The sequence below is a fragment of the Haliotis asinina genome, chromosome 2 (genome assembly GCF_037392515.1).
Source record: "Haliotis asinina isolate JCU_RB_2024 chromosome 2, JCU_Hal_asi_v2, whole genome shotgun sequence".
Classification (NCBI taxonomy): Eukaryota; Metazoa; Mollusca; class Gastropoda; order Lepetellida; family Haliotidae; genus Haliotis; species Haliotis asinina.
The window spans coordinates 25311849-25324956 of record NC_090281.1 but is presented as its reverse complement, the minus strand read 5'-3'; the positions used below and the strand labels follow the sequence as shown (position 1 = coordinate 25324956).

At 38.8% G+C, this 13108-nt stretch overlaps 1 protein-coding gene across 3 annotated transcripts in view; it reads right to left on the bottom strand.

Moving 5' to 3' along the window:
- Positions 1–216: 216 nt before the first annotated feature.
- Positions 217–13108, bottom strand: part of LOC137273457 (prostaglandin G/H synthase 2-like) — a 28081-nt gene continuing 15189 nt past the window's right edge. For all 3 annotated transcript variants that reach the window (XM_067806155.1, XM_067806154.1, XM_067806156.1), the window contains 9 exons: positions 12227–12343; positions 10723–10866; positions 9597–9740; positions 7571–7749; positions 6213–6296; positions 5141–5387; positions 4429–4715; positions 3642–3786; positions 217–2434 (listed from right to left, as the gene is read on the bottom strand). In XM_067806155.1, coding sequence (XP_067662256.1) covers positions 2061–2434; positions 3642–3786; positions 4429–4715; positions 5141–5387; positions 6213–6296; positions 7571–7749; positions 9597–9740; positions 10723–10866; positions 12227–12343 — 1721 coding nt within the window. In that variant the 3' untranslated portion in view covers positions 217–2060. The remainder of the gene's footprint in view (positions 2435–3641; positions 3787–4428; positions 4716–5140; positions 5388–6212; positions 6297–7570; positions 7750–9596; positions 9741–10722; positions 10867–12226; positions 12344–13108) is intronic.

Below are 13108 nucleotides of genomic sequence, written 5' to 3'. Positions count from 1 at the left end.
CGGGTAGGATCGATACACAAGACCACACACCACCACAAGACTGGCATACAGCCATTCAGCAACCAGGATCCAGTGATGGTAAATGACAATCTCATGTCTCGATGCCAGTCGGTTCCATCCCAAGAGTTGTCATGCTCTGATTTAACTGAAATACTTTGAAAAGCACTTGAAGGGTATGATCAAGAGGTCCACGTAAATAAATTAGTGCAACAGAAGTAGATCACAAACGTTTTATTCACAGTTCAGTTACAAATACGAATGCTACAACAGGTGGTCATGTTAACTGAAGATGTACCGAACAATGACAGTCAATGCCTGTCATCTCTCCAGCCACTGTACCGATTTCCTAACATTTGGACAACAGTTTGCATCTGTAGTGCCAGAAGTGTAAAATACATTGAATGACAGGCATTGTACATGATTTTCTACCAAGGGTCCAACAATCAATTAAAATAGTCAAAACTTTGGCAAATATGCCCTGGGTGTCATTGTACAAAGTTATCTTAGCGCTAAGGTCATCATATCTCTCATATCTTATCAGGATTTTTGAAGGTCTCTTAGCGCTAGAGTGATCATAACTTTCATATCTTACCAGGACCAAGATTTTCCAAGGTTTCTTAGCACTAAGATATTCGTAAGTTAATGTTAATGTATGGGACTTACGACCATTATAATGCTCAGAGAGTTTTCGAACATCTAGGCCCAGAGACTTACAACTGGCTTAGCGCTAAGGCCGCTTTGTACAAGTGCACCCATATGTTATTCTCAAAGAATACTGGAGTTGCCTGAGCAGCTAACTGGCTCAGGGTAAGCTTGATGTCTTTTTTAATAGCATACTGATTGATGTATATGTCAGTCATAGGATTGTCTGGTCCAGACGCAGTTATATACAGACTGCCATTTTATAGCAGGAACAATAAATATGAACTTGAGTTGAGTCATCCTTCTGACTTCACACACTGTACACTTGATTTACTTGGGAATTCAATTTAAAACCATGAAGATGTATGTGTAATTTAGTGCAAAATCAGTTTGCTACGTGAACACTATTTACATGCTGCCGTGACATTGCTGACATGACAAAACAAAATCCACTCACTAATACATAATGGGAATGCAAGTTTGATATTTGTGTTGCTTATCACATCAGTAGTTTTGAGGGACTTGCTGCAAATAGCTTCAAACTGCTGATGCTGAATTCAGCTCAGTTTGGAGGGATATGTGTTTCCTCGTTTGTGTATGTAGAATAAATATAATCTAGTGATGTCAACGAAATGGGTTTAATAAATTATGATGTTTAAATGCCCATTGAATTTTGCGTGATACAAGTCACAACAGTATAACAGAACATTGCCCCTTTAGCATGTTTATGGTGATAAATAAATATTTAACAATGGATGATCATATTTACACACAGGCTTCAAAGGGAGATAATACAGCCATGTAAAACCAGAATATAATAACCACATTGTAGACACAAGCACACATTGACAGAACAGTGAGCATAAACATGGAACACTTGCAGAAATACACCTTAAACATAATTTCATGCTAAATATTTAGATTGATGCTGCTTCAGGCAAGACAACTTTTGGTTAAATATTTGTCACTTGTGTGGTTGAGATTGTGTAGGTAGTTTCCTACCAAACAAGCAACAAAAACTATTAGAATGTTTATAAATTGATACTACTTTAGCTACAACTTATGATCTATCACAGGTGGAGAATAAATGGCAGTAAAAGCTGGAATGTACTGGAAACTGTAATATATGCACTTAGGAAAACAGTGTAATTTCTATTTGACAAGACAGCTGTTATACAAGTAATTTAGCTTGTTTTAACTGCCCAGCATTCATTACTATCTCCTTTCACACCAGAATCCTTTGAAATTAATAAATAATATCTATTTTTTTTTAAAAAAAAGACCTTTTTAGGTTTGTATAAATGTTTTACTGTATACCTCATCAATTGGTAATAAACATCTGTCACACAAATAGCATGCATCCACTCATCTTTTCATTACAAAATTCCCTGAAAAACAATTTGGATGCAAGCCAAGGCCTACAGTTCTTGATGACATCCATGTTGGCATGACGACAACTCCTCGTCCACGTCTCCCTCCACATAATCTGGCACTCGGAATGAGATGTAGGGACAGGGTCCTTTAATGTTTTGGCAGAACAGTTTCTCTAGGGTGGCTGTTTGCACAATATCAAACCCTGTCTGCCCACCAAACGTAGATGGCCTCCAATGTTTTGGGCTGCAGATCGTGTTTGACATTAGTCCTTTAACAGAATATGGGCCTCCAATTTCCACAAAAGCTCCTCCAAATAAGGCTTTTTCTCTTCTCTTCTCTAACAGGAGTCCAACGTAGAACTCAACAGCATCAATATCTCCATACAGATCTTCTAATTCCTTCGCTATTTTCTTTTCACCTGGAAAAAGTTACAAACTTGTAAGAACTTGTTTTTGCAGTTTGATGTTTCTGTACTTATAGAAATCATTTCAACAACCTTAGGATGAGGCCATGCAATGCTAACAGACTTGTTTAACTTAACAATTTGTAAATGTTCCAATTAAATATCAGTGTATGACACCACTGATCCCAGTTGTGTATAATATGATTTCTGACAATATGGTGCCTCAACCATACCAGTGATAACTTACTCTGTATCAGCTGATCAAACATCTATTGTGATGCAGAATTTGTTATCATTATGAAATCATTTGTATGTATGTTCCTAGCACCTAAAACTGGCTAAGTGAAGAGCATAAAGAATTTCTTGGAATTCATCATTTTATTCTTTGCTACAATGTTTCAGGGCCTGTTCTGGCCCCATCATCAGGTAAAACTAATGAACAGTAACTGGTGCATCAGACTTTGAAGACCCGTGAAAGTAGGGGGTAAAATTGGTCTTCAGCAACCCATGCTTGTCATGAAAGGCAAATATGCTTGTCGCAAAAGGCAGCTAACAGGATTGGGCAGTTAGGCTCGCTGACTTGTTTGACTCGTGTCAGTTGCGCTGATCAATGCTCATGCTGTTGATCACTGGACTGTCTGGTCCAGACCGGATTATTTACAGACTGACGCCATATAGCTGGTGTATAGCTGAGAGCACATAAAACTTAACTCACTCACTCACTCACTCACTCAAACATTGAATCAAAGAATAGAAAGAAGATGAAATCCAGCATTTTCTTTATGCTCGTGAAACAGCATCTTCTAAAATGCCATCAAGGATCTAGAAACATGTAACAAATCATAAGTGAGACAGAATTGTAAAATCTATCATCCTGGTAGTCCATTTCATCCTTGAAATCAACACTGTTGAAAATCCTCAAATACCTCTGAAGTTGTGACTTTGAATATATCCTGTATGTTCGTGTCCTGTTTATAAGGATATCCTTGATGTATCTTAGTATTCTAAACTATGAAGGATCTCTCATCGAGCTAAACAGAAATTTAATGACTTGGAAGGAATATTTTCATGATATTATTCGGCTGTCTGGCTCAGATCAAATTTATTTACAGGCCTGTCATATTGCTGAAGTGTTTCTGAGTGTGGCATTAAACAACCAACTGTTACACAACAGATCAGGAGGGTAGGCCTGCACAATGTTTCAAATGTACTTAAATAATACCTGTCAATTCTTCAAAACTTGTATATGCCTTCATTCCAAATCTCTTCCTGTACTGGTTCATGGACTGGAAGCGAAGTGTCCTCCCATGGAGAATTGCTTGTTTTAACACAGGCTGTGTCATGGGTCCATGGTTATATCGGCTAATCTACAAACAAAAAATGTAAATAACTGTTAATTCAAGTAATCCTGACCAGAATACAATATTCCGATGGATTTATGGGTGCTTTAGGTGTTACGAAAACACTGTGCTGTCAAGAAAGTGGTGAAATGCAACTCTTATACTTGGGACCAGTAAAGTACAAATTCTTCTTTTTTAGGTACCAGGAATCGACCTCGTGCTCTCGGTTTGGTTCCTTATCACAAAGTCAGCAATCTAACCCACTCAGCCACCACGACTTACTCTGAAGCCTGATAACTGGTAGTCTAGATCATGTATTTGTAAGTACCGCTTTGACTTTTGCCAGTGTAAAATGGCACGGCCCCTATGGCCGTCACCTTAGGCACTGTTCCTCTGTTCAGTTCCATTGGTAGGTATAGGTATTGTGTTACATTACAATTTCAAAACTTTTATGTGAACATTTTAAACATGATTGTGTTTCATGCTGAACTTTAATCCTTTGATTTTCATCTGATCACATCTGGATTGTCTACAGGTATGGGCACTAATATTTTCATGATGGTAAACCCCAATTATCCCGTGGCACCCTTAAAAGAATTCCGTCCCTGCACTTGCATGTTCAAACGCTCACATGCTTTCACTGACACAGTTCTTCAGTCAGAAACATACCATTCCAGCTCTCTGTCTGGTCATTGACTCCACGAAGTTTGCAAGGCCATTTTTCACAACCAGCTCCGAATGGTAGACGTAGTCTTTCATGGGTATAATGCTGCCACTGACGTTGAACTCGGAGGGCATGAGGGGATGCCAGTGGTACAGATGGTTGAATTCAACTGCAATACGGTTCTGGTACTGGAAACTCTCTCCAAACAACAGTTCCGGTTTGAACATCAGTTTGAAATTGTAGTTGCTCAAGTGCTGCACGTAGTCTTCTATGACAATCTTAATTGTCTCACCTGCAATGAAGATTTGGTTCATAATTAAAACTTCTTGTGTATTCCTCTAATTCTGAAAGAGACAGTAGAGTACTGGTTACAGCGTTCGCTTATAGTGACAAAAATGCCTCAGTTGCTCACTCTTACAGTTTTCCCATCGAGTTCTTCTGAAATAAGATAATTTTGGCATTCATACAATAAATTGTTTAACACCATGTTCAGCGATATGCCAGCTATGCGAAAATAGTCTATAAATAAGTCTAAACTAGGTAAGGCGCTGGTTGATGTCATGAGCATCAATACATGGAATTGAGATATTATGAGTCAAGAAAGACATCAAGCTTCTGCTCCCATCACCTCTTACTTACGATATATGTTTCCAAAGAACGAGTCTAATGGAAATCTTTACAGGTGTTATACAATGAAGCCATAGACGTTTGACAAACCTAAAATGATCCACTTTGCTGTCTGGAAAAGTCTTTCATCATCAAACTCAGGATGCTCCTGTTTCAAGACTTCACAGACCCGGTTGTGTTCACGTAGCCATACGGTGGCATACATGAACAGACCTGGCAGGAGTCCGAAGAACTGGTGTCCAAGGGCAAACTTGAGTTGGTCTGGTGTGTTGGGAGGGTAGGTCATGGGTACCGGAGCGTCTTTCAGGTAGGGGGGAAATTCTTCTCCATTGATCATCTGGCAACAACAGTGTGTTTATATGAATAAATGAATATAACGATGGTCAGCTGGAGAGTTTTATGACTGGAAATATACTGAACAGCGAAAGAGACACAACACTTGTGACCTCTGCTGGTTTCATGTCATACAGCTTCGACTCGCGTTTTTGTTTGTTTGTATGAAGTTTTCGCTACCTCTTGTATATGTGATAATGTACATAACATTATACATGCAGCTTTCCATATACCCTTGTGATATAACTGAATTCTGCTCTAGCTGCAAAACAACTCACTCCAACTTGTTTTGTGTGTTATAGCATAGTATAAATGATCTTATGTTACTCTAAAGATTGTGTACACAATTGTGTACATTATCTTATTACATAACTTAATTGCATCGTGTATGCAAGGCTGGACCAATTTTATGTCTTGTTTTACAGATTTTTATTCTCAGAAAACCTGGGGGAGGGGGTAAAAAGTCTCCAGTCCAAGTAATGCTCCGTTTAAATATTTATTGTAGTTTACTTTGGTTATATTATGAAGTGTATATGGGGGAAAAAATCAATCTTAAGAATGATTTTCTTGAAAGTTTACATTCCAAGTTTCAATAAAAACAGAATTTTTTGGTTTGAGCAGGAAATCTTCGTTTTTATATTCTTAGGAAAAGGCCGATCCATAAAACCAGAAATAAATTTTGTCTGGTATGACCTTGTTACATATGTGATGAGACTGTAAATATGGCCTCCTCAAACTATGATAAACCGATCCTGGAGTCCCTTTACCAGATAGCCTGTTGTGGAATTCTGTTCATATTGTCGAAATACGTAATTAATTTATAACTTACCTGTGATTTCATTTTTCCATCTTTAAAACTTCTCAGTGAATTTTCAGTGGCTTTATCTTTCCCATAGACATGCGAGACATCCACCTGTCAAAGAAAACAAAGAAATTGTAGAACACGTGGATGTTTCTGTACATAGTGATGACAGAGATCCACTGAAGCACTCATAAAATACTCCCCAGACCCGTCATCCCACATCCGATCATTTCACAGTTGTATATGAAGTGACAGTAACTTTTACTCAGAATTAGACAACATTTTTAGAATTTTTTACAGGTAAAATGAACCTTTATAAGTTTGGAAAGGGAAAGTAACTCATGTTTGTTGTCACACAATAGTCATAGATTATAGACCTACAAGCAGAACATATTGAAAAAAATGTTTGAAGAACAAAGGAAATTTTTTGTGTGCATCCTTTACCCCACGTAAGGATTTTATCCTCTCAAAACAAACCCCGTAATATATCAGTAGATAAAAACATGTGGCGTAGCAGAAAACAAGATCCCAGTATGTCTGAAAGTGTTTAGAGTGTTTGTGTATAAGTAGGTAGTGCTTGGATTAAGTGATAAAATCAGTTAGTACACTCAGAAAGCTTTGTCATCGAGGGAATGCCATGACTGAAAAAGCTCCATATGTCTAGTTTATTGACGTCCGCTGTCCGCCAAGTTGTACTGACTTTGTGATGTGATCTCTATTTATTCATTTTGATCTTGCATTTGTATAGCCTAGGAATTACGTCAACAGTTGAAATGAATTTTGTTCCCAAATCATTTGAAATTGTTATTTTAGAACCCCACTGATTTTTTGTCTGTTTATAAACAAGAATATACCCATTCAAAATTGTTAAGATGACTATGGTATTTTCCTGACTGCAGTTGAGAGACATGACTGTGTTTGGTACTTAAAAAACTGTTGTTTGTTAAAAAATTTTATACGGCATTTTATTGCTGTGACTATGGTATTATGATGATCACAGAGCCATGACATGACTAACTCGCTAAACAGATCGACAATCAGAAATATCGTTGATGGGAAGAATTCTTCATGATTATCAATAACATCCTGCTTGAAATATTTCAATGAAACAATATTTTAATTTACTCTTACAATACACAAGGTTACACTTTTATTCATGGGCTAATTTGAAAGTATGTTCAGCATGGTGGTTAGTTCGTAATCCAACCCTAAATATGTCATCACACAAACATCAAATGAAATATGTGGATTTCTTTCTAATTTTGGGTCAGTTACTTCAGTAGTATTTATCGATAATCAATCGATTAATGATCACTATGATCTATGTTGATAATCAATCACATATTGATGTATATTTTTCCAGCCCATTCAGGCAGGACACTCACCCCATGGCCACCCCATGTAAAGCCTGGCCCCATCTTGAGGTCTGTCTTGAAGAACTGGTGGGTGAAATGCTGAGCAAAGAAGGAGAAAAGGACATTGCTGCCCATGGGCTCCGGTAGAAACTTGGTTCGTGTGAAGAACTTCTTTATCATGTAGTCGACATCGGGCAAGGTCTTCTTTCCTGGAGACAAGATTGTTACAGTGAGTCATGTAATTATAGACTACTTTTAGATCAGTGGTGTGGGGTCCTGAGGGGTGACCCCCACCATGATTATTGCTGAGAGCAATGTGAAACCAAACTCACTCACTTATTATATATCAAAACATCTTGACTTTTCTCTGAGACTCCATGTGTATGATAGTTACATAAGGATCTGTCATGACAGCTTTCATTTTACAAAGATGTAGGATCCATTCAACCATCGAAAGAATGAACACAATTTTGCAGTGTCATTATTAACCAGGATGTCATACCAAAACCCACAAAATATGTGATATGTATGAAAGAATGTATCAAATGTGTGTACATATTTACTTGAAAAGAAAACTACTGTGATCCCGTACAAAAGCCTGCAGGCTTCTCTGTCAGCCATTTTTCTCATACATTATCAACATGAACAAGAAAACAACACCATGGGCCGTGAGCTGGCAATTTTCTGCCTCAGTAGCCAATTCTCCATGCACTGTGTGAATAAATGTGTGACTGGGTGTGAAGCAAGGGTTTATGCTTAGTTCTGTGACTGGGAATCCCCTGGTTAGCACAACCACCATCTATTGAAGTCACCTACACAATGTTTAATGGTTGAAATCTCACACTGTATTTCCCAACTGAAGCCTTAAATGACACATATTCTTGTCTGGTTGTAGTGTTGCAGGCTTTTCCCATTTATCAGCCATTTATGAAAAGTCAATGACAGGAACATCAAGCACATATTACAATGGCATTTTATGCCATGGAGATCTGATATACAATAGTATATGATATACGTACACAGGACTCCCACGTATGTGCCCTGTGAAGATAATATGAGAAATAACTTCTTCAAAAATAAAAAAGAAGGGATTCTGGAAGTTAAAGACAGCAAGATTCTTTTCTTAAGATGTTATATCTTGAATCTTCTCATACTGACCTTGGATGCTAAAACAAGAAATAAATTCTCTAAAGAATTTTTTTACATTTTTGTTGCACAGTAGTTAAAAGCCACAAGATTTTTTAAAGATATTATATTCTTGAATTTTCTTAAATTTTAAAGCCTTTTTCTTGGTCAGAATGCAACTCGGGTGTACATTCTCCTAGCTTTAATTGCGCTTCTGGTAATATGAATGAGAAAACATTCAGATCCAAATTTGGATGTTTTACTGACATTTTCTTCCTATTTTGGACCAAATATTGGCCTTAGAGCATGTCTAAACAAAGCCGTGGATCTTGTTTGAGATTCCACAGCAACACTCCCAGTTTCCCGGTAGTATGACTGGGCTATGCCAACACATCTCGTGATATTTGTATGCCTGTCCGACTTGTATGTGTCTTGTTACAGAGATGCAACAGTGAAGGTTAATGGTTTAGCGTTTGTTGTCTCACTTAAGACCCAGATTGAGTCCAGCATGTGTGAAGACTCTTGTTGTACTGTTGTTATGGGGATAGAGTATTGCTTGTAAACAATGACATGGATGATGTTTGTTTGTTTGTTTTGTTTGGCTGCTGGTGGTTAAGGTGTTAAACTGTTAAACTGCTCTGAAGACCTAGGTTTGCTTCCCATGATGGTGTAGGTCACGGTGAAGTCCAATTCTGTTGTCCACAGAATTACTGTTGGAATTTCGCAATTACACTCACTCACTCACTCACTCACTCACTCACTCACTCACTCACTCACTCACTCACTCACTCACTCACTCACTCACTCACTCACTCACTCCAGAGGTTTGCTTGCTCCAACTACCTTCACCCAGTCACCACACAAATACAAGAAATCAGACTTTGTCATGCAACAAACTCCCTCATCTCATAGTGTTGTGACAATCTCTTACCTTTCACCCCCATGGGAGTCGGGCATTCCCGTGGCACAGGGGGTAGTGTCCGTGTGTAATAGGAGTAGTTTGCAACAGCATCGAACGTTGCGTACTCGTGGTCAGATTCAAACACTGGGGGACTGTCGACCATATGGGAACGCACTGAAATGATCATGCCATGTTTATGTGTTTATAAGAAGATTTATTAACTTTATTCTGGAATACCGTATAGAGATGAGACCCGTGAAGGTCCAGGGTAGAATAGGCCTTCAGCAACCCATGCTTAGCCTACAAGCCGACTATGCTTCTCGTAAGAGGCAACTAATAGGATCGGGTGGTCAGGTATTGCTGACTTGGTCGTCAGTTCCCGGTTGCGCAGCCCGATGCTCATGTTGTTCCTCACTGGATTGTCTGCTCCAGACTTGATTATTTACAGACCACCGCCATATAGCTGGAATATTGCTGAGTACGGTGTAAAACTGAACTCCCTCACTCCCTCACTATAGAGGTGACATTGTTATACACCTGGTTCAGTCCTAAAGTATCCTCTACATGACAAGAGGAGCTTTAGGGTAGGCCAGTGGTTAAAACATTCACTCGTCACCGGGGTTTGATTCCCATTATGGGTACAATATGTGAAGCCCATTTCTGGAGTCTCCCTACCATGACATTGTTCAAATATTGCTGAAAGCAGCATAAAAACTTCATTCACTCTGCATGACAGGGGACTGTGGTATAAATCAGATACAAGTAAGTCAAATGCAGGGGCACACCCTCTGCTGTGTCTATTTCATGTCACATTCAGCCATAGACAGCAGTCTGTACATTATTGCATCTGGACAAGATGATCCAGTGATTGACATCATGAGTATCGTAGTATAGTCTAAAAAGGTTGGACTATGATAATAATCATCATCCCAGTTTCTGAGTGTTATCACCAAATAGGTGACAATCTTGGGTTGGTGAAGATTAGTTGTAACCTAGATCCTCATGGGTCTCCTCGACTGGCTGATTATGTGACGTTATTCTGATCAGCCTCAGACAACTTTTTTGTTTGTTCCCAGATTGATTAATGTACAGGTGGGAAGTTTCAAATGTAGAATTACTCATCACTTTACAAAACAACAATGATTGTTTGACCTACTTGTGTAAACTCGCTTCATGGCAGCGTTTTTCAGAAATGACACATTGTTGATTATGCTCCAAAGCCATTTGTAGTTGACGAGGATGTGGTGGAGTTGTTCGGGATCTGGCTTCAACATCAACTTCACCCTCTTCCAGAATGTTGCTGTAAGGAGAATAGTAGATACTTATGTCTGATTGGATGACATCTGATGGTCTCTCATGTGAGTTAATGTCATGATCTTTGACTAGATGGCATGTCAAGTGGTTGGATGGATATCATGTGGTTGGATATCATGTCATTGTCATGTCGTGTGATTGGATATTATGTCTGTGGATGTCATGTCATGTGATTGGATATTACATCGTGTGATTGGATGGCATGTCGTGTGATTGGATGGCATGTTGTGTGATTGGATGGCATGTCGTGTGACTGGATGGCATGTAGTGTGATTGGATGGCATGTCATGTGATTGGATGGCATGTCATGTCATGTAATTTATTAGCATCATTATTACTAAATGTAACGCCATGATGGCATGTCACTGGATTGGGCAACATATTAAGAGCCTCAAGTGAAAGGGGGAAAAAATCTGCATACAGACAGACTCTTCACTGGGCATTGGCAACCATAAATTGTGGACTTGTGAGAAACCCTCTTTTAGTAGTAACAGTGTTATTTTACAGAAGCAGTGAAGAGTGTCTCCCACCATGTGATATAAATTTAGAGCTTTGCATATTTATTACGTTCCATTATCAAACAGCTCCAGTGTATGATCTGGTGCAGCATGTTCAGTCCAGTATGAATGTCAGACGTGTCATGGCAGTTGTGAAATTGTCTCTGATGGATGAAAGGCAGTGACAGTGTGATGATCCTTGCCTTCAATCACAAGCTGTCATTACATGTTTAAATGTCGTGTCAGCAAGCATACTGGTATTTTGGGGACATAATGTCAGTCTTTATATATTTCAATTTAAGTGGAAAATAGAACAGGAAGAGCTCTTTTTGAAATGCAAAGTTAGAAAATGGTTTGGCTATGTATGACACTTGAAACCTTTGAACAACAGATTTTATTGAGACGATTCCAGTCGTATCATGTCATGACATGACAGATTAACTTCAGTCATATGAAGATGTTGTGATAGCCTGGTGGTTTGAGCATTTGCTCATCACATCAAAGACCCAGGTTTGATTCACATTTGGGTACAATGTGTGAAACGTGTTTCTAGTGTTTCCTGTTGTGATATTGCTGGAATGTTGCTAAAAGCAGTATTAAACCATACTTATCTCAACAAATTTTGTGTTTCCCTATTGTTCGTTTGTTGACCATGCAAGGCAACATAAGCCTTTGTCTAATTACTCCACTATGCTGTTTGGTTGAGTCCCTTGGTCATGATAGGATCTGCTGGTTGTTTGATGATTTTTACCCCTTCGATATTTCCAAAATATCAGATATCTACAACCAGCATTTCTTTGGCCTTCCTCTGAAATTGACTCTTGTTTATGACACATCTCATGTACTTACGATGTTCACAGTAGTCTCCATAGTATTCAAGTCCACTGCAGTCGCAAGTGTAGGAGGTGTGACCGGTGGTCAGACAGATGCCTCCATTTTGACAAGGGAAGGAACAACAGGGGTTTTCTGGAAGAGAAATAACAGCTTTCTTATCCAATATGAACATCCTGACCTGGGGGCTGTCCAGGTGAATAGGTCGTGGGTGACTTGTGCAGAGCAGTCTTTGCACTTAGATGGTCTTGTACCTAAACACAGTACTGCATGAGCGTCTCGAGCTGGAGGGTGTCCATTTGAACAGGTTATGGGTGACATCTTACGAAGCAATCTTTGCACTAAGATGGTCGCAATTCACAAACCTGTACATGAACAAAGTGCCATGGTTGCTTTGTACAAGCCTGGGCCCCGATCCAGAAAGCATATGCAGAGTTACAACATTCATAAGCCAATGTGACAACGTAGAGTTACAACAGATTGTAACATTATGAATACTTTGTGGATTTGGACCCAGAAGCCTGTGTTTGTTAGATGCATCAAACTTGATGTGTTAGATGCGACAAACTTGATGTGGTGGTCAAACTCTACATGAGGTTTCATTGTGTTCAATCCTCAGTTGTTTGTCTGGTCCAAGGAATCATTTCACTGGACAATACCTGCAGTATCAGACAACAAACAAACAAACAGCAAATGTGTTTTTTTCAGATTGACAGGTAAAATTTTGTTTTGAAAGTCAGGAAAGATTTAAATGACACACAATATTATATTCTCAGTCAGAAGGAAGGGATGTGAATGTCAAGTAGGGAAAAGGATATAATTTTTACTGACAATTGTTCATCCAAGCTTGAAAAGTCAGTATGACCCATCTTGCTATGTGATATTGTAATGGTTTCAAGA